This window comes from Heliangelus exortis, chromosome 2, assembly GCF_036169615.1.
Source record: "Heliangelus exortis chromosome 2, bHelExo1.hap1, whole genome shotgun sequence".
Classification (NCBI taxonomy): domain Eukaryota; kingdom Metazoa; phylum Chordata; class Aves; order Apodiformes; family Trochilidae; genus Heliangelus; species Heliangelus exortis.
Window position 1 is genome coordinate 151,192,333 of NC_092423.1, and position 21,597 is coordinate 151,213,929.

Here is a 21,597-nt window from a genome sequence, read left to right on the forward strand (position 1 = left end):
GCGCTGCCTGCGTTTTCCATCCCCTCTGGCAGAGGAACATCCCACAACTCCCATTTTCCTTCTCCCCCGCTTGCCTCAGGTACACGAGGAGGGGAAGAAGCCCCATGCAGAGGGTTGGTAAGGCAGAGGAAAGCCAAGGAGTGGCTTAAGGAATGCAGGCATCTGTGGATGGGTGAGGAGAAAGCACATGCTCTGCCACCCAAGGAAGGCAAGGAGCTTTATTCCTCCTTTTTTTGGCCCCTCTGGAACAGGGAAAAGAGACTATGGGACTCACTGTGGGTACAAAGTGAAGGAAAAAACCCAAAACAACAAACAACCAAAAACCCAACCACATGCAAACAAGGGGCTCAGGAGAAGTATGGAAGCAATGAAAAACTGAAGGGTGGTGCTGGGAGAAGCTTCTGCCAGGAGCCAGGCAGAAATCCAGGGCCCAGCTCAGGGCAAGGAACAGGAGCACCACATGGATGTTGCTTTTTCTAATGGAAAACTAAAAAGCCTGGAACAAAATGGGCTGTCCAGGAAGCCCAAATGAAGACCTGGGGTAGATGGACACAACTTGCTGGAACACCAGAGCCACACCAGTGGCTTCAACTCAATGGCTCAAAGCCAAGGAACCAACATGGGCAAGTGTGACAACCAGAATGATGACATGGTGCTACTTGGGCTTTGCAGGAAGAGCAGCAGGACATCAGGGGCAGGACATCAGGGGCAGGACATTAGGGGCAGGACATCAGGGGCAGGACATCAGGGGCAGGACATCAGGGTCAGAACAACAGGATCAGGACATCAGGGCCAGGACATCAGGGGCCAGGACATCAGGGGCCAGGACATCAGGGGCAGGACATCAGGGGCCAGGACATCAGGGGCAGGACATCAGGGGCAGGACATCAGGGGTCAGAACAACAGGGTCAGAATATCAGGGTCAGAACGTCAGGGTCAGAACGTCAGGGTCAGGACATCAGGGTCAGGACATCAGGGTCAGGACATCAGGGCTCAGAACAACAGGGTCAGGACATCAGGGTCAGAACATCGGGTCAGGACATCAGGGTCAGAACATCGGGGCAGGACATCAGGGGCAGGACATCAGGGGCAGGACATCAGGGGTCAGGACATCAGCAGAACAGGACATCAGGGGCAGAACATTAGGGTCAGAAAGTAAGGAGAACAGAACATCAGGAGAACAGAACATCAGGGTCAGAACAACAGGGTCAGGACATCAGGGGTCTGAACGTCAGGAGAACAGAACATCAGGGTCAGGACATCAGGGTCAGGACATCAGAACAGAACATCAGAACAGAACATCAGGAGAACAGAACATCAGGGTCTGAACATCAGGGTCAGGACATGAGCAGAACAGAACATCAAGGGTCTCATCAAGCAAAGCCTGCAGAGCTGGGCTGAGAGAATGAGGAGAGCACAAGGGCAGCACCCAAAGCTGGTGTCTGGGTGGGGGAAAGGCAAGGACAGGCATGATGGGTTGTCAAGGTTGGATGGGGGCACAGGAAACTTCAGAGGAAGGAAGGAAAGAAAGAAGGGATGACTGTACACCACATTCCTGGGATCAGAGAGGCAACAAAACCCCAAACAAACCAAAGGCATGGGGGGTTCATTGGGTTTGTGAGACCTGTTTTGGGAGAAAAAAACCAAACAACAGATAAACGTTTAAAAAAGGACCTGTGAAAGGAACAAAAAGTGCTGCATGCATTTTTCTGTTATTTTTGTTTGTCTGGGGGGGAAGCAGAGCCATGCACAGCTACACCTAACTCCTTCAGGGCTGCACTGAAGTGTGTGAGGGTGTGTGATGCACAGGTGGTCACATGCAGCTGAATGGAAAAATACTGAGTACTCACAATTTCTTTTCCAGGGAGAGCAAGTGAGAGTAAAACACCCAGAAATAATGGGAGGAGGTGAAGTTAATGTAGAAAAATGTCCTTAATGCCAAGTGTCACCTGTATTATTGGTATTCACTGAGGGACACTGAGCTGTCCCTGTTGAGACAGATCATGAATTTCAAATTGCAGATGTTAATGGTAACTCTTAAGGCACTCGACCTGTAACACTTCACTGAGAAGGTTTTACAGAGGAAGAAGCAGACTATAACTTTTAAAAAAAATTTACAATTACAGGAGTATATGGGAATGCAAATTAAGAAAAAGGAAGGGGAAGGAAGGTAGTGAACAGCCATCCAAAGAGAAGGAAGAAGAAAAACCACTGCTTTGTCTTGCAGATATTGGAAATATAGAGACAAAGTAAGAGCAGAAGGAAAAACACTTCAGGACAGATAAGAGAGATCAAGCTGAAAGCAGAGCAGAAAGGTTCAGTGCTTTGCTTCTCCACAGGGTAAACAACTGCTACAAGATAAAAGAGGGGAAGGGAGTAAAGTAACCCTGCAATGAGCCTGGAGTGCAAGCCTTCCAAATCCTTAAATACTGCAACACTGAAGGAGACAAAACCAAAGCAAATAATTAAAAATAAATGTAGGTTACAAAAACCTTAGGTTTTCTTTTACTACTCTTACAAATGTTGAACATGCAATGGTTGCTTTGACAGAGCAAATTTCCTCTTTTCACTTTAAAACTTGAAGAAGTTATATCCAAGTAATAATCCAATAACCCAAGAGCATTCCCTGTCTTTGGAAGTGGCCAACTCTTGGAAAGGGTTAAGTGGCAGTTGTGGAGTGTCCACCACCCAGCAAGGATTATGAAGGCTTCTGATGGAAGGGAATGGGGGGGAAAAGGAAAGGTGGTCCGTGGTCCATGGTCCAGAAAAAAAAGCAAGAAAAGAAACAGAAAGCAAGGACAGGGAATGAAAAAAGACATTCTTGTAAACGAAAAGAAAGAGGTGGCTGGAGAATACTCCAGGAGAACTGATGCACCCAGAGAAAAATGGAGAGAGCACCTCAAATTCCAGAGGGATCCCTCACTCTCTCCCTGAGCAGTCCCTGCATGCAGCCAGACTGCAGAGTTGGTGGTTGGTACCTTGGATATGAAGATGCCCTCATCCGTGGGATCAAAGGGATTTCCAGCATGGCCTTTTGCTCCCCCTCGGATGCTGATCCCCAGCTTTTCTCCTGGGGCCTTTTCAATGCAGATTTCCTGTAAACAGAGACAAAATCTTGTGAGACCCCACCAAGAACACTGCACCCAGCTCTGGGGTCCCCAGCAGCAGAAGGACAGAGATCTGTTGGAACCAGTCCAGAGGAGGCCACAAAGATGATCCAGGGGCTGGATGGAGCAGCTCTGCTCCCAGGAGAGGCTGAGGAGCTGGGATTGTTCAGCCTGGAGAAGAGAAGACTCCAGGGGGACCTTAGAGCTGCCCCCCAGTCCCTGAAGGGAACCTCCAGGAAGGCTGCAGAGGGACTTTTCATCAGAGTGTCCAGTGACAGGACACGGGGAGATGGTTTCCAACTGAAGGAGAAGAGGCTGAGCCTGGAGCTTAGGAAGAAGTTCTTCAGCAGGAGGGTGCTGAGCCTCTGGAACAGATTGCCCAGAGAAGCTGTGGCTGCCCCCTCCCTGGAGGGGTTCAAGCCCAGGTTGGAGGAGGCTTGGAGCAACCTGGGCTGGATGAGAGGTGTCCCTGGGCATGGTGAGGAGCTTGGGGGAGAGGATCTCCAAGCTCCCTTCCAACCTCAGACATTCCAGGGTGATTCAATGATCTCCTTGTTTCTGGGTTCAGTTCAGATTGGAATTGTTGAGAAACACTCCCAGTTGGTGGCCATATCTAAATACCCTGAAAAGGACCTTAATTAGACCTGAATTAGACTCATTTGGCACAGTTTATTCCTCTTGATGAGGCTCAGCCCTCTCCTGTCTCCTGTTGGGCTTTGGCCTTCATGAAATCAGATCATCTCCTGACCTCACTCTCACCATGGACATGGCAAGAGAACCCCCACAGGGCTCCCCTGGATATAAACTGACAAGAGGAGGGATTCTGCCCAAGAGAAGGAGATTTAGAGAGTGGTTTGGGTGGGAAGGGCCCTCTCAAGGTGCTCCAGTCCCAGCCCTGCAGTCTCAGGGACACCCTCACCCAGATCAGGGTGCTCAGAGCCTCCTCAAGCCTCACCTTGAACATCTCCAGGGATGAGGCCTCAACCCCCTCCCTGGGCACCCTGTGCCATGGTTCCACTGCCCTCCTGGGACACAACTTGTTCCCAACATCCAGTCCAAATCTGCTCTTCTCCAGTTTAAACCATTGCCTCTCATCCCATCCCTCCAGGCCCTTGCCCACAGCCCTCTCCAGCATTCCTGCAGCCCCTCCAGGCACTGGAAGGTCCCTATTGGGTCTCCCCAGAGCTTTCTCTTCTCCAGGCTGAACACCCCCACCTCCCATCTCTCAAGCAGAGGTTTGGTTGGATCTTCATCCCAGACTTCCAGTCAGATCAGAACTTCCCTTCAAGCCTGACCCTCCCAAGAGGAGTGGGACTGCCCCCAGTGCCCTCCTCAGGACCTACCTGCATGCCAGGTGGGGGTGGATCTCTCCTCACGAGCATGGAAAGCTCCTGGGTGTTGGAGAGCAGAGCATTGACAGCCTCCTGGTGTGTGGCGTGGCGCAGGTCGATGCCGTTCACCTCCAGGATTCTGTCCCCCACACGCAGCCCGCTGCGAGACGCCAGGCCCCGGGGAATGACCTGCAGGGACACCGGGTGACAGGGCAGGACACTGCCCTCTCCTCAGACACACACCACTGGTGGCACTGGGCTGCCCTCCAGTACCCCCCAAGGCTGCCTCTGACTTCTCTTTCTGCCACCAAAGCTCCCACACCAGGAGCTCCCACACCTCTGAGCAAAGACTGAAGCAAGGTTTGCCTTAAGGTGCCATTTGCTGTGCTCTGATTCCCTCATTCCCATCTGAAGCAATCCTGCACCACCCTGGCCATCATTCTGCTCTGACTGTAACCAGAGGTGGTTTGCTCACAAGGACTCTGAAGGAATGATAATGTTAAACTGCAGACCCATAGGACTGGCAGTGTCAGTACAACACAGATGGATCTCCAGCCCAGGGACTGGGAGCTACTGGAGCCAGTGCAGAGGAGGCCCTGGAGCTGCTGGGAGGGCTGGAGCAGCTCTGCTCTGGAGCCAGGCTGAGAGAGTTGGGGGTGTTGAGGCTGGAGAAAGAGAAGGATCCCATGGGGAGACCTTGGAGCAGCTTCCAGGTCCTGAAGGGGCTCCAGGAAAGCTGGGGAGGGACTTGGGACAAGGGCCTGGAGGGATGGGAGCCTCCCAGGGGGAAGGGTTTGCAGCTGGGAGAGGGGAGATGGAGAGGAGATCTTGGGCAGGGAGGGAGGGAGGGAGAAATTGTTTGGGGTGAGGGTGCTGAGCCCCTGGGTGCCCAGGTTGCCCCCAGAAGCTGTGGCTGCCCCATCCCTGGCAGTGTTGAAGGTTGGATGGGGCTTGGAGCCCCCTGGGCTGGGGGAGGGGACCCTGACCATGGGGTGGAGGAGATGACCTGTAAAATCCCCTTCCAACCCAAATCATTCCATGATTCTATTCTGTGGTTCTAATCCAACAAGTGTGAACGTGCAGGACTGTGAAGAGGATGAGCTGCAGCCAGGAGCTGGCTCATGTGCTGCCTCCAAACAGCATCTGCTCATCTGCACACATCCCAGCTCAGTTTTCTTAAACCTACACTCCACTTCTCAGAGTCTTGCATCAAAATCCTTCACCTTAATCCCAGAAATCAAAGAGCTCAGGAATGTCCACTTACCTTTGAGATGAAGACCCCAGGTTCATGGATCCCAAAGGGATGGCTGGAATGGTCACTGCCTCCCACGATGCTGAGCCCCAGGGGACCACCTGCTTTTACAAGGTGAATTTCCTTGTGGGAACAAGAAGCAAGGAATAAGGGAGATCACATATGGACCACAAACACTGGAAAAAACAGGAGTCAGGGGCTCCCCACTACCTTACTGTGAGGGTGATGAGCCCCTGGGTGCCCAGGTTGCCCCCAGAAGCTGTGGCTGCCCCATCCCTGGCAGTGTTGAAGGTTGGATGGGGCTTGGAGCCCCCTGGGCTGGGGGAGGGATCCCTGACCATGGGTTGGAGTGTGATGACTGGATGAGCTTTAAGGTCCCTTCCATCCCAAACCAGCCTGCAATTCCATGACTACTTCTCAACACCCTAAAGTGGGGGTCTGGTGGGAGCCAGCTCTCATCAAGCTCATCATTTATAGAATTAAACCCACCAAAAATTACACTTGAGTACCATATTTAACTTCTTCAGCAGGAGGGTGCTGAGACTCTGGAACAGATTGCCCAGAGAAGCTGTGGCTGTCCCCTCCCTGGAGGGGTTCAAGCCCAGGTTGGAGGAGGCTTGGAGCAGCCTGGGCTGGATGAGAGGTGTCCCTGGGCATGGTGAGGAGCTTGGGGGAGAGGATCTCCAAGCTCCCTTCCAACCTCAGACATCTTGTGGAGCTCCTGTGATGTTCCAGACTCACCTCAATGGGATACTGGTCCTCCAGGGCTTTGGGCAGGTGGTTCCTCTGCAGGGCAGGAGTCTCCTCTGGAGGGCTCTCCCCATGGCTGGGGGGTGGTGGTGGGGAGTGCATGCGGCCCCGGGGCAGGGTGGGCTCTCCCTCGCTGGGCTGCTCTCCCCCCTCTCTCTCTACCAGCAGCACGATGGTGGGGGAGGAGGCAGTAAGCAGGGCTACTGCCTGATCATGCCTGGCTTCTGTCATCTCTACCCCATTGATCTAGAACAACCCACAAACTGGCATCAGACCCCAGGACCCCCTGGCCAGTCAAGCACCCAGCCCGGAGCATGAAGGGATCCCCCCCAAATCCTGCTGGGACACTGCCCCTTCCCCGCTCACCCCACTCCTTCCCACCTGGCCGAGGAACCTTCTCCTCCCCACCTGGCCCCAATCCCCTTCCTAGACACCTTTCCAGACCCTTTCCCACCTCCAAGGCCTGACAGCATCAGTGATGCTCCAGGGGACCATGAAGACCACGTGAGATGCTCCATCACCTGAAGCTACAAACCCAGACCAGGCTGGGGGTCCCTCATCACCAGGAGAGAACCCTTCCCTCCTTCCTGGCTTTGCATTCCAGCTTTCCCACAGGGTCACGACAGAAGAAGCCCAAGAGGTTGGGTGCACTCAAGGCAGGGGTCCCAAGTTCTCAACAGGGGAAGGAGACAAAGCAGGGATTCCCAGAAGTGCTGTCCCAGCACACCCTGGAATGTGCAGCATCAACCACCTCTGCTCTAAGCTGCCCTCATCCATCACTCCCAAAGCTCAGACACATCCACTGGAGAGCACCTTTGGGGATGATGTTCATCTTAAGCCATAAAAAGAGCACCCCAGGGGTAAAAGCCTTGGGAGTGCTAAGAAAAAGACTCTGCCAGTCCACAGCTGACCCAAGAGGAAAACCAGAATTCTTTTGGACAAGAAAACAGCCTCCAAAATGCTCCACCAAGTAATCCCAAGGATGCCATTACAGTCTTGGGGTCAGTGCAAGGTGTCAGGCAGGAAGCAGCAATGTCACTCACAGAAAACACTGAAGAGAACTCATCTGAAAAGCCACAAACTACTCTTGTCCTTCACACCCACAAAAAAGAACTCCCTGATGTGACCTAACAAGATGTGCAGAGCAGAACTGCTGTGGCAGGCAGGGGAGCAGAGAGCTGCTCCTCCAAAATTAAAACAGCTGCCTAGAAACTTGAGGGACCAAGGATGGGGATGTTCTCCATGAATGTCTGAGGGAGGGGATATTAAGGAGAGAGCTAAGCTGGGGTGATGCTGCCAAAAGGAGGAAACATGCCATAGAAAAGCTGAAAATCAAAAGCTTTCTGGTCCTAGGTTCTGGAAAAGCTGCCCAAAATTTAATTGAGGACGTGAAAGTAAGAGTTTTTCAGGGTGGAGTCTGATTAGCTTAGGAAATAATTAATAATAATAATAATAATAATAATAATAATAATAATAATAATAATAATAATAATAATGTGACTTTGTATTTGGTAGCCTGATTTCCTAGAAATATTCCAATTCCTCCCCTGCTCCTTCCAAGGCAGCAGCTGCTGGACAGGGCTTTGTCCAGAACCTCCATGATCCCCCCCCCATCCAACCTGCCCCATCCCATCTCCACTCCAGTCTCCCACCCCTCTTGGGATGTGCAAGGGGATCAACGGGGAAGCCTCAGCCCCCAGGATGTCCCCTGCTCACAGGATTGTCCCCAGGGACACCTCTGGCATCAACCACTGAGGAGGAGCAGGAGGAGGTGAGGCCATGCCAGGCTGCAGATGGGAGGAAGAGGGATGGGAAGTCCTGGGGTGGGGGCTGCTGAACATAAGGGATGAGGCAACAAGCAGGAAAGGTAAAAAAACAACCCCAGAGGTGGCACAAACCTTCAGAAACTGTAAGAACCAGACCAAGATGCTCACGGCTGGAGCATGACAGGGGTGACTCAAGTGGCAGCAAAGGTCACCAAAAAGGAGAGGAAATCCTGAGGATCAGGGGTTGTCAGAACAGGGAAAAAGCAAACTCAGCAGGGGAAGCTGGAAGGGGGATTGTGGGCATGTGGAGAACTTCCCAGGGATGTTCAGCAGAGGGATCACAAGTGGGAAAGGGCAGTGGCCAAGGAGGAGAGGGGAGGAACAAGGATGGGAAAATGGAGAATCAAAGAGGCTGATCCCAACAGGCAGGATGCTGGGCAGGAGGCTCATCTGGCCTGGGGCCCATGGTCTGGCTCTGCCTTCTTCTCAAACTCTGCTTTTATTTACTGAGTGAGTCTGCTCCATCCTGGGTGTGTGTGCAACATCTGCTACTGAGATGCACGTTGGGCTATTCTGCAGGCAGGAATCCAAAACGTGGAAAAACCCAACAGCTGGTCCAGGAATGAGAGAAAGGCTCAGGGTCTGACCAAAGAGCCCTCAGCTTGATGTTTGGGGCAGAGATCTGCAACCATGAACACCTGGGTGAGCTGCAGGAGGGTCTGTGTAGGACCAGGGTGAAGTTGCCTGTGTTGCTCCTGCCCTGTGAGCACAGTTTGTGCTTTGGTGTGTGCCTGGAAAGGTCCTGTCCCCTTTCTTCCCCACCTAAACCTGTGGCCCATGTCTGCAGTGTGTTTCATCCTTGGAATCCACATTTAGCCTTCCTGATGGCTGGACCTGGGAATGAGGAAAAGCTGCAGCCTTGTGTCCAGAGGCCAGGGAAGGGAAGATCTCCTGGGGTTCTCCTGCCTGCCAGACACACCAAGATGCCACACAGAAGAGACCTGGCCCTTAGGTTCTTATCAGCAGATGATGGCCCAACAGATCCCACAGACAGCCCAGCAGGAGCAGAACCCAATCCTCACCTCACACATTCCCCTTGGTCATTTTTCTGCCCCTGGCAAGAGGATGAGAGTGGCCAGCCCATGGTGGCACTGCCCTGGACTTAGTGACCAGGGACACAGTCAGAGGTGTCTCATGTCACAGCCCTTGATGGCATTTTGCTCATTAACTTCTCCATGAGCTGGCAATGCTGATGCCTTCCCAGCCTGGGGACAGATGGCTGTCCCTGCCCTCAGCAGGACCAGAGCAGTCTGGCTCAGTGCCCAGGAAGGGACAATCATCTGTCCCTCCCTGTGTGCCAGGGGGTGACATTATTCTGGCAGATCTCCCACTGCTCTCATCAGAACCCCCACACACCTGGTGCCCTCCCCATCCCACATCCCCCTCAGAATCCCTCCTCTTCAGTCTTCTCCCAGTCCCACCACAAAGCCCCCCACCCTTAAACCCTGCCCTGTCCCTGCTACATCTCCAACCCACGACTCAAACTCCACAAGATTCCCCCTTGTATCCCCCCACCCTGTGTCTCCCACGACTCCCAGGACACAACCAGGACCCAGGGAAGCTGGAGAGTCAGGAGTCAGTCCTGGGGGAGTTTTCTGGGCTGTTAACTGAGAGGAAAGATCTGGGCTGGGCTCTTCAGTCCATGTGCTCAAAAGCTCCTTTAAGAAAGGAGAAGGAGCTTCCCCAGACCTTCTCTGGCAGAGAAGTCCGGGATGATTTTAGAGCACAGGGGAAGAGTCTGAAGCTGTGCTGTATTTCTTTTCCTAAAAACAACAAAAAAACTCTTTGACAAAGTGAGAACTGAGAGATGAGCAGGGGATGATGGCTTTGGGCCTCTGAAACCACCTGAACCTCCTGAGGACTCTCCTTTCCCCATCCAGGTCCAGGGGAAGGCAGGCAGCCCGTGCTGAGCACCCCAGGGATCAGCACATCCTGAACAGAACAGGGACAACCCCTGCTCCAGGAGTTGGGGTCAGCATTGCCCCATGCTCCGGGGGCTCTGCTCCAGTGCTCAGTATCCAGAGGGGTTGGGACAGGAGATCCCCACAGCTCTGAAACCCCCAGCAGATTTCACCAGAGATGGAGCAGAACCCACATGGTGCTCTGCATCTCTCCCACAAACCATATCTCCTCCAGGAGAAAGGGAACTGAGAAGACACCAGAGGTCTTGGGCTGCAACATCACCACTGTGGGGATGTCCTGGCAGCAAACCCCAGAAGCAGGAAAGGCAGAAGAGCTGCCAGGAGACACAGCTGCTGGGGAAGCAGCTGCCAGACCCTTGCTGGGAGGCACAAAAGTTTGGGCTGTGTTCTCCTGGAGGATGATGACTTGGTTCCTGCTCCCATCACGACTGAGAACAGGACCTGAGCTGCAGGGGATGCTCAGCACCAAAGCTTTGATGTCTGCACAGGTCCCAGCCCTGAGGACCACGCTCTCAAGCACAGGACATTTCCCCAAATTATTGTGCTGATCCTTGCCCTGGGGTGTCAGAGGATGAGGGGCAGCAAAGCCTTCATCCAGAGGAAGATCCAGCACCAGAGCCCACGCATTGCAATGTGAGGACGCTGCAAACTATAACCAGGGGATGAGATCTGCTTTTCCTATGGAGCTGCCTGCAGATAAAAATAGAGCTGCTAACAGGGGGTGGAGAGAGCTTTGACTTTTGACTCTACTCTGAGATCTTCTGTCTCCTTCTTGCCACAGGTAAAGCAAAGCAACACCACATGACAGGTTGTGTGCCTGGAATTACACCTCTCAGTCATTCCTCTGCACCCGTGGAGCATCAAAAGACGAGCAAAATGAAAATATTTAGGCTAAAATGCTCAGAGGGCTGAGCACCTTCCTGGGAAGCCAGGCTGAGGGATTGGGGTTGTTCAGCCTGGAGAAGAGGAGGCTCCCAGGTGAGCTCAGAGCAACCTCCCAATATCTGAAGGGGCTACAAGAAAGCTGGGGGAGGGCTTTGGACACAGGGGGGTAGGGAGAGGAGAAGGGAAATAGGTTAAAACTTGGAGAGAAAGGGGAGATTGAGGTTGGAGATGGGGGAGAAATTGTTTGGGGTGAGGGTGCTGAGCCCCTGGGTGCCCAGGGTGCCCCCAGAAGCTGTGGCTGCCCCATCCCTGGCAGTGTTGAAGGTTGGATGGGGCTTGGAGCCCCCTGGGCTGGGGGAGGGGTCCCTGACCATGGGGGAACTGAATGAGCTTTAAGGTCCCTTCAACCCAAACCACTCTGGGGTTCCATGATGCTATGAAATACAACACAGCCCCAGCCCAGGGATAGAGCAGACAGAAGCCAGCACTGACAAGGCTGTACCAGTGTTTACTCACACCAGCTCTGGGGTAACTTGTGCTCTTACCACAGCAGCTGGACCAGAACCCCACCACCAGCACCAGGACGTGGGAGCTTTCCCTGGGAGGCAGCATGCGAGCTTGGGGAGAGGGTCAGGAGACTGAGCAGCCTCTGCCCACAGGAGGGGGAGGAAGTGACAGACTGGGGCAGAGAGACTCAAGGTTAGAGGCAGCAGTGAGACCCACACCAAGGGCACAAAGGGGAAGGGAAACCAAGGGATGGAGCTTCAAACCAGAGGAGAGGGGAGCTCTGCTGCCCGCCATGCCCCGCTCCATCCCCCTGTTCCGGCCCATTCTGACCCCTGCCCAGCCAAATCCACCCCAAAAGGGCTTCATCCCCCCACCCCAGAGTCCCCCAAGCCTGTCCTGCAAGGCTCTGGAGGGACATTGGGTTAGGGCAGTGTGGTTGTGTCTTCTCTCCCAGGTTCAGCCTGACCCACCACGTGTTGCTCCTGGGGAGAGGGAAGGCAGGGGCAGAACCACCGAGCTGATAAATCCTCTTCCCCCGAAATGGTCAAGAATTGAAAAAAAGGACTCTGGAAATCCAAGGTGAGGAGCAGCCCCTGGGAGGAAGGTCAGGGATCTGGGTCAGGGCCCTTCCCAGACTCACCGAGATGACCCGGTCTCCAACGCGCAGGGTCCCGTCCCGATGGGCTGCACCCCCCTCTGCAATCCGGGAGATGAAGATTCCCTGGAACACGGGTGGGAGGGTCAGAGCAGCCTCTGGAACCACCAGGCAGGGCTAGGGCTCAGCCTTGTCCCCCTGCAGACCCCTCCCCTGCCCTGGCACTTCCCATCTGCTCCCCACTCCTGGCAAAGCCTCTTCTGCTTCCAGAGCCACCTGCAGCAAAGCCTCCCCGTGGCCCAGAGCCCAGAATATGTGTCAAGAGGACAGCAGCAAGATCAGATGTCACTGGCAGGGACTGCAAACCCCAGCTCCACCTCCTCCTGAACTTCTCTCATTGCCTAACTTCAGACTCTGGATCTCAAAGTCCTCCTGAACTTTTCTCTTTGTTTAACTTCAGGTTCTGGATCTCAGATTCTTCCCGAACTTCTTTCCTTGCGTGACTGTGGAGCAGGTTCTGGATCTCAGAGCCCTCCTGGCCCACCAGCTGCACAGCTGGGTGCCCACCAGTGTGGGGTCCCAGAGGAGGTGCTGAGCCTGAGGGACCAAACCCCTTCCTCCTCCCTTCCCTCCCCTCCCTTTCCCTCCCAGGGATGTCACTGACCGTGTCCCCAGCCCTGTAGGGTGTGGAGCCTTTCCCCCCAGCGATGCTGAAGCCCAAGCCCTTCTCGTTGCGCATCAGGCACGTGGAGTATCTCTGGGTGGGGGGTGTCCCCGGGGGTCTCTCGGGGAAGCGCAGCCCCCCCCTCCTCTCCCGGGGGCTGTAGTCATCCTCGGGCCTCAGTGCTGTCACCGTGATGGCGTTCTCAGGCTCCACCATCCGCTCCCGCAGGACACGCATGGACACGGAGCTCCCGGAGCCACGCAGGGCTTCCACGGCCACCTGGTGCTCAGCACAGTGCAGGGACACGCCGTTCACCTGGGGACAGGGACAGGGTCACCCTCCAGGGGATGGGGAATCACAGAACCCCAGGATGTTCAGGTTGGAAGAGACCCCCAAGCTCATCAGTCCAACCTTGGACCGACACCAGCATCTCCCTGCTGAGCCGTGGCCTTAAGGACCAGCTCCAGGTGGCTTTTCCATGTCTCCAGGGATGGGGACTCCAACACTGTCCTGGGACATCCCAGTGCCTGACAGCACTCTCAGTCCTCAACAGTCCCCAGCATCAGAAGGACACAGAGCTCCTGGGAGGTGTCCAGAGGAGGCACTGAAATGCTCAGAGGGCTGAGCAGCTCCCTGGGAAGCCAGGCTGAGGGATTGGGGTTGTTCAGCCTGGAGAAGAGGAGGCTCCCAGGTGAGCTCAGAGCAACCTTCCAATATCTGAAGGGGCTACAAGAAAGCTGGGGGAGGGCTTTGGACACGGGGGGGTAGGGAGAGGACAAGGGAAATGGGTTAAAACTTGGAGAGAAAGGGGAGATTGAGGTTGGAGATGGGGAGAAATTGTTTGGGGTGAGGGTGCTGAGCCCCTGGGTGCCCAGGTTGCCCCCAGAAGCTGTGGCTGCCCCATCCCTGGCAGTGTTGAAGGTTGGATGGGGCTTGGAGCCCCCTGGGCTGGGGGAGGGGTCCCTGAACATGGGTTGGGTTAGAAATGGATGAGCTTTGAGGTCCCTTCCAACCCAACCCAAAGCATTCTATGACTCTATGAGAAGATCAATGGCAATGTTAATTACACAACCAGCTCTCTGAGCCAGGGGGAATTCTGTGACCCTCTTGCATAGCTCCTCCTGATGCTTAATTTGACCTACAAAACACCATGATGCAAATAAATCCCAAAGCACACCCCTGCCTCCACTCTCAGGTCATCAGAAGCATTTACTTCCTGACTGTAGCCAGGTCCTTACCTCCAGAAGTTTGTCCCCAACACGAACCCCTGCACGAGCTGCAGGACCTTCTTCTGACACACGGGAAATAAAGATTCCCTGGGGAGAAAACCACTTGTTAGGAAAGGTGGAGCCCACTCCTCAACCCTCTCAAGTGAGCAGAGACCACCCCACCCTACGCAGATTAAGGGAAAGGAGAAATCTCTCACCAGCCCCACACCCTGAGGGGACAGGACAGCCACATCACCCCAGGAGCTGGTAAAAAGGGGGAATAAATCCCACTGCAGGGCCACCCCAGGGGTGACAAGGGGGAAAAGGGAACAACACTTTTAATCCTGTGAGAACAGGAGGCAGGAGATGCCACTGCATGTGCAGAAGAGAACCCCGGGCTCTTGGCTGTGAGTCCTGCAGGGGAGGCCAGGGATGGGGAGGAGGAGGAGGAGGAGGAGGAGGTGGCCCTTCCCCTGGCTGCTCTCATGGTCAGCAGCAGGGAGGCAGAAGAAGTTGTGCCCCAGGGACAGGAGGAGGACACTGGGGCTGCTCCCACCTGGCTCTGCCAGCTCAGGCACAGAGCTGATGGTAGCACAGCCCCTGGAAGTGGGTGCTGCAGCAAAGGTGGGGTCTTACCTCGTCGTCACCCTTATAGGGGGTGGAGCCCTTTCCCCCCGCGATGCTGATCCCCAGCCCCCCCGTCTGCCGCACGATGGTCAGAGTCAGCTGGAAGCAGAAGGACAGAGGTTACAGCTGAGTGCAGCCCAGCAGCACACCCAGGAGGTCTCCAAGAGCAAGAGGTGGCTGCTTGAGCAGAGTCAGGGCAAGAGCATCAGCTTGGGCTGCAAGCACCCGCTGAGCTCTTGGTGGGAGCTGTGGTACCAAACTCACAACGTTTGCAACAAACAAACAAATCCCTTCTCACAGGGCAGGTCTGGAACCCTCATCTCAGGAGCAAGAGGCAGTTTGCCTGAGATGGACACGTGGGGAGGAGATGTCCCCCCCACCAAGTGATCTGAGCAGCCCTGGGGTGGGCCTGGAGAAAGCAGCAGGGAGAGTGTCCACGTCACAGCTCTACCCCACGGCTCCCTTTGGGGTGCAACCCCACACAGCTTCTGGGAGATGAAGGGTCACCCCAACGTGGGGTGCAGCAACAAGAACAGCACCTCTTCCACCTCTTCCAGAACACCCTGGGCAGACCTTGGGCTTCACTCTATTGATGGAAATCAACGTGTGATTCCACAGAAGCCATCTGCCCTGTCCTGCTGCCTCCTTCCTCTCCTCCCCTCTGCACGGGCAGGCTCAGGACCGTAGCTGTGCAATCCAGAAGTATCTTCTCCTGCCCACCTCCCACCTCCACACACCAGATCCTGTCCCACAGCAACAGGGAACTTGAACAGAATGGAACAGAACTTGAACTGAAATTACTTATGCTCAGGACACCATCACAAACTGCCCCACTCGTGAGAAGGGAGCACGTGGCAGCACACGGGGAGAGGTGTGGGAGAGATGGGACCCTCTGAGGGATCTGTCAGGGCCAAGGATCAAGGAGCTGGTGAGGTGACAGAAATGTACACAGACTCCTGGAGAAACCCCAATTTGCTGTCCTCCAGGTGTCACTTCCCTGGAAACAAAGTCCAGATCAGAGAGCGGCTGCTGCAGAGGTGGCTGCCCTCAACCTCAGGTCCATTGGCCACAGGGTGGGCAGCAGAACGACCACCAGCCCTGACTGCCTTACCCCCCCCCAAATCCCCAAATCCTTCTGCACTTTCTACAGCGACAGAAGCAAGAGCCTGGGGGGCTTTGCTTAGAACAAAACCAAAGGAAAACTCTAAACAGGAGCCAGGAAGTGCCCAGGATGAGAGCTGATGGTTTGGGTCAGTGCCTGAACCCACGCACAGGGTTGGTGTTTTGGAGAATGAGGGAGAAATTCCCAGTGTCAGTGGCTGCTGAAAGCCCTTTCCAGCTGCACAGTGAGCTGTTTGTGTCAGCTGACTGAAAGGTGAACACCAAACCTCATGGATTTCACAAACTCCTAGAAACCAGGAAACCAAACTCCTAGAAACTGAAAATTTGGAGGAAATCTGCCAGAAAAGTCAAGTGGACTGAGGGCTAAGAACCCACTGAAATCCACTGAAAGAGCAAAACCCCAAGGAGGAACCAGACCTCAATGATCTTAAAGACACAGCTAGAACAGCAAATGGGCTTGAGTTGCACATAAAGATATTTGGGCTGGAAAGAAGACTTCAAACACACAAATGAAACTGGTTCTCCCCAAAAGAGAGTGTGGTAAGAAACTGAGCTGGGGGATGTTTGTCTGAAGGCTGTGGAAAGAATAACTGACACGATCATGAGCCTGAGAAAGAAGGAACTGGATCCAGTACCCTCTAATGGCCTTTCAGTTTTATATTTAATATTTCACCCTGCAGCCCAGACACTGCTTTTTGCACTACACCAAGAAGTTATTTCTTCCCAAAACCACATCTCTCTCAAGGATTGACTCCCAGGGCTGGCACCAGAGCCACAGAGAGCAGAGCCTTCATCCTGACCCCTCCTGACACTGCCTGGCCTGGGGGATTTTCTCTTCCTGCGTTTTTTATCCCCTGGAACCAGGGATCCAGCTGCCCAGCAGAAACTCATCTCAGACCTCACAGCTGATCTGGAACTCTCTGCTCAGAGGATTTGGGCTCCTTTGCAGGAAGGACAAAGCTTCACTGTGTGGGCAATGTCCCCAGAGCCCCTTCTGTGTCCCCAAAGCCCCTTCTGAAGCCCCAGACAGCAGAGCACCTGTGCCCCCCCTGGGAAAGTGCTACAGGGGTAGGAAAAAAGTGGGAAAATTGAAAAAGGCCCTTCAGCCTAGAGCTGTCATCCCCCTGAACTCTTCCTTGATGACCTTTAGAAGTCCCTCAACCCAAATTATTCTGATTCTATGAGGGGAAACCCATTTGTCACCAAGGAGACCAAGGCAGCATCCTCCCTACCTCCCTCCCCTCTACCCCCCTCAATTCTCCCTGGATTTCTGGCTGCACATCCCTGGGGAACCCACTCAAAGAAGGACTGATTCCATCTCAAGCTATTTTTCCTACATTTTTAACAGAGCTTTCAAGAGATCCTCTTGATGCTGAGAGCTCCTCCAGCCTGCAGTGAGTACACAGTGACCCTCCTGGAGAAACCAGGAAAGCTGCAGCAAAACACAGCCTTGATTTTTGGGAGCAGCCACAGATGCAAAAGACCTGAAAGAGCTTCCAGAGCTGTGCCCTGCAATGCCAGGTGAGGATTTTTTGCAGTTGGCAGGGACACAGCAGACAGGGAGCTGACAAACAAGAACTGTGCAGGATTCAGCTGCCAAAGCACGGAGCTGCTCACCCCACAACCTGCTGGAAGAGCAAGGTGTTCCTGCTGCCATTCCTCAGGGATGGGGGGTGGAAGGGCTCTGGTTGCAGAGGGCAGGGAGCTCCTCCATGCACAAGCATCCTCTGTAACCCCCTCTGTACCTGGAGCCCTGTGAGTGTCCCCCCTGCAGCCACTTCACTGAAAATGCAAAGGTGTGACAGACACTGCTGGTCTGGATTGGGACAGAGGATGATGATGATGATGATGATGATGATGATGATGATGATGATGATGATGATGATGATGATGATGACACACACCACATCCAGGTGATGAGCCACGTGTGCCTCCCACAGCAGCTGAAGAATCCATTTAATATCAGCAACAACAAGGAAAAAACACTTTTAACAAGTCAAAAGGAGGGGACAACTCATACCCAAGAGCCCTAGCAAGTGACTGAGATCCCTGAGAAGCTTCTAGAGCTTTTATGGAATTCTGGAACATTGATCCCCTAAACCAGCACTGACATTGTGCTGTTTCCCTAAGAGATGACACAGATGATACCTGGAGCTGTCAGCTCCTTCTCCCAGCACCAGCTCCTGGAAAGTCACCAAAGGACACACGTGCCTCTTGGCAGGCACACAGAAAGAGCACTCCAGCCAAAGAACTGAAAATGATGAAAATTTGGGCTCTCCAGACCCAAACACACCTGTTTCATCCTCTGGCAGGACTCCAAACTTGGCTGATACAGAATTAATGAGCACTTCTTGTAAAACATGAACCTTGTTATCACAAGAAATGACAATCCCACGTTTGTACCAGCGCAGGGACACCCAAAGAGGTGGCAGCAGAAGGCTTCAAAAAATGCCTTCTAATTCAGAATCACGGAATGTGGGGGTTGGAAGGACCTCTGGAGATGCTGGAGTCCAAGCCCTGGCACAGCAGGATCAGCCAGGGCAGCCCAGACAGGAACACATCCAGGGGGGGTTTGGAAGGCAGCAGAGAAGGAGAGGAACCTCATCTGGAGGTTGGGGGGGGTCAGGAGGGGTTTGGAAGGCACCAGAGAAGGAGAGGAACCTCATCTGGAGGTTGGGGGGGTTCAGGAGGGGTTTGGAAGGCTCCAGAGAAGGAGAGGAACCTCATCTGGAGGTTGGGGGGGTTCAGGAGGGGTTTGGAAGGCAGCAGAGAAGGAGACTCCACAACCTCTCTGGGCAGCCTGGGCCAGGGCTCCCTCAGCCTCACAGCAAAGAAGTTTCTCCTCACCTGGAGCTGGAACTTCCCATCTTCCAGCTTCAACCCATTCTTCCTTGGCCTGGGCACCACCCAAAAGAGACTGAGCCCTTCCTCTTGCCCCCCAGCCCTCAGCTACTGACAGACATTCAGCAGATCCCCTCTCAGCCTTCTCTTCTCCAGCCTCAACACCCCCAGGGCTCTCACTCTTTCTTCCCAGCAGAGATGCTCAAGGCCCTTCAGCACCCTCCCAGCTCTCCAGGGGACTCTCTCCAGTAGATCTCTGCCTCTCCTCAACTGGGGAGCCCCAAACTGGAGCCAGGATTCCAGCTCTGGTCTCCCCAGGGCAGAGCAGAGCAGAGGGGGAGCAGAACCTCCCTGGACCTGCTGGACACACTTTTCCTGATGCCCCCCAGGCCACCATTGGCCTCTTGGCCACCAGGGCACAGTGCTGACCCCTGGAGAACTTCCTGCCCACCAGGACTCCAAGGGCTTTCCCCAGGGAGCTGCTCTCCAGCAGGACATCCCCTCCTCTCCCCTCCTGCTTGGGGTTTTTCCTCCCCAGATGCAGGACTCTACACTTGTCCTCATTGACCTCTGTGAGGTTTAGCATAAGGTGGAAGTCAAATGCATGGAGGGGACTGGAGAGAGCAGAGAGCTCCACACAGCAGCTCTGCTGGGTGTACTCCAACAATGGGAACAGTGCAGGATTCCTAAACTGCAGATTTTTGGGAAATACCAATGAAAGGATCACTGTGTCTCACTCGGGTCTGTGCTCTCCAATGAAAGGACCTCACCCCCACCCTCAGAGGTGTCTTCACACAGGTATCACATCCAACTCCTTTTCCCAGGAACGCCTCAAAAAACCCTGAGGGTCAGAGAAGCAGTGCCAGGGGCTGGATGGGACCTCTGGAGATCCTCTGGAGAGGGACCTGCCAGAGCATGGTGTCCTGCTGGGTTTGGGAACTCTCCAGAGAGGGAAACTCCAGCACCTCTCTGGGCAGGCTGGTGCAGGAAAGAGGATTTTCCTGCCATTTGGGGTGAACCTCCTGTGGTCCTTACATGGCACCTGAATGTGAGAGGCCCCGGGAGCCAGGGCTCTGACTCACCAGGAAAGATGAGAAGAGCTAAATCTGGCTTCAGCAGCTCGTGAGGACAAGGGGAGAGGCCAAAAATACCAGTGACCACATGGAAGGTGGGAGATGACTGCATGAGAACTCAAATCAAAATCAACAGAAAAAAAAGAGGAGATGAAGGTAAGAGCCTGGCAGCTCAGCAGCCTTCTGGGCATGAGCTGAAGATTTTCTGCCTCCCTTCAGAGAGTTTTAGAGCAGGCAAGAGGACAGTTCAGTGGCTGAGAAGCTGGAGGACTGGTTCCACATGAGCACTCAGGACACTCCTCCTTGGGCTGCTTCGTGCTCTTTCTCCCTTTATCTTTGAGCAGAGCACGAGGCTTGTCTGGGTGGAGAGAGGCAGAGCAAAAAGCAGCTCCTGTTCTTTCAGAAGGGAAACCCCAGGCTCCATTCTTGGAGAAAAGCAGGAAAAGAACTGGTTCTACAGAAGAGGAAGGTTGGAAAGTTGGAGTTCTGGGAGCACGATACAGAAGTGAGGTGGGGAAAAGACAAAATTTAAAGCAGAGAGAAAGTCCAGGGAAGGTTTAGGACCACTCAAACATGACAAGTGAGAGGGAAGCCATGCAGCCAGGAATGCTGAGGAAGAAGGAAAAGTCAGGTATGGAAGTCATGTGTCTCCTGGCTTTGGTAGAAGTTCATACTGCAACCCTTCTTTCCTTTTCTCTTTCTCTCTGCTGTGCTGAAACACAGGGAAAGGACTTCCCAGGATTGGTTGGGCAGAAAGAACAGAAATCCCTTGGCATCCCCAGAGGACAGTTCCTCACACTATCTTCAATACCTGTTCTATGATGGAAACAAAAAATGAAATGGAAATAAAAAAGGCTTTGACTGTGCAGAAAAATGACCAGGACAGCATTATCCTTTCTCTGGAAAATTCCTTTGCTTTCTCACACAGCAGACTTGAGCTGTCCCTCTTTTCCCAAAGGACACTGACAGGGAAGGGATGGCAGGGAACAGCCCAGAGGAGCCAAGCACTTCACTCCCTTCTCACCCCCTCCCCATCCAGTGAGGATGAAAAAAGCTGCATTTTTAAAGATTTTGAATATGATGGCTCCTGTTCCATAAATTTAAAAAACTAACTTCATAGAGACATGATTAATCTTGACATGAATACAGAGATCACAGAACCATGGAAGGGGTTGGGTTGGAAGGGACCTCAAATCCCTGGGGCCCTGGGTACCTGCAAGAGAAAAGCCCCACAGACTGAACACTTGACTGCTGGGCTCCAGAGAGAGCCCCCCCAAACCTCCCTCTGTGAAGGGTTTTCCAAACCCTGCCCAAGAAATTAATGAAGAAGCATCAAATGGGACAGCCAGGAGAAAAATGGCAAACAGCCTTTTCCTAAGAGTGCTCCAGCAGGCAGGGGCTGGGGGCACAGCTGGCTCATGGACCAGCTTCAAGGACACAAAATCATGGAATCATGGAATGGGTTGGGATGGAGGGACCTGAAATCCCCCCCAGTGCCACCCCTGCCATGGTCAGGGACCCCTCCCCCAGCCCAGGGGGCTCCAAGCCCCATCCAACCTTCAGCACTGCCAGGGATGGGGCAGCCACGTGTATGTACAGACAATTAAAAGACTGAAAGGATTGGGGAACTGAGAACTCTCCTCTAAAATCTGGTTCACCTCAGTGCTGCCAAGGGCAGGCAGGCAGCAGCAGCAGAGTTTGTCCAAGGGGAGAGTGAGATAAAGGGAAAGTTCTTGCACTAAACCTGGTGCTACCCATTTAAAACTCCCACATCTCAAAGTCCAGCAACAGTCTGAAGGACAAAATTCACCAAGGACCCTGATGCTGGAGGCAGGAACAACACCTGGGATGCTGAATTCCCACCCACAACAGAAACTACCACACAAC

General features: G+C 53.8%; 1 protein-coding gene across 30 annotated transcripts in view; it reads right to left on the reverse strand.

Annotated features, from left to right (window-relative positions):
* The window catches only part of SCRIB (scribble planar cell polarity protein), a 110,558-nt gene that overhangs the window by 43,138 nt on the left and 45,823 nt on the right, over positions 1-21,597 (reverse strand). For all 30 annotated transcript variants that reach the window (XM_071738609.1, XM_071738602.1, XM_071738608.1 and 27 more), the window contains 8 exons: positions 14,684-14,773; positions 14,078-14,155; positions 12,840-13,154; positions 12,221-12,301; positions 6,432-6,686; positions 5,703-5,813; positions 4,451-4,627; positions 2,979-3,095 (listed from right to left, as the gene is read on the reverse strand). In XM_071738609.1, the coding sequence (XP_071594710.1) occupies positions 2,979-3,095; positions 4,451-4,627; positions 5,703-5,813; positions 6,432-6,686; positions 12,221-12,301; positions 12,840-13,154; positions 14,078-14,155; positions 14,684-14,773 (1,224 nt within the window). The remainder of the gene's footprint in view (positions 1-2,978; positions 3,096-4,450; positions 4,628-5,702; positions 5,814-6,431; positions 6,687-12,220; positions 12,302-12,839; positions 13,155-14,077; positions 14,156-14,683; positions 14,774-21,597) is intronic.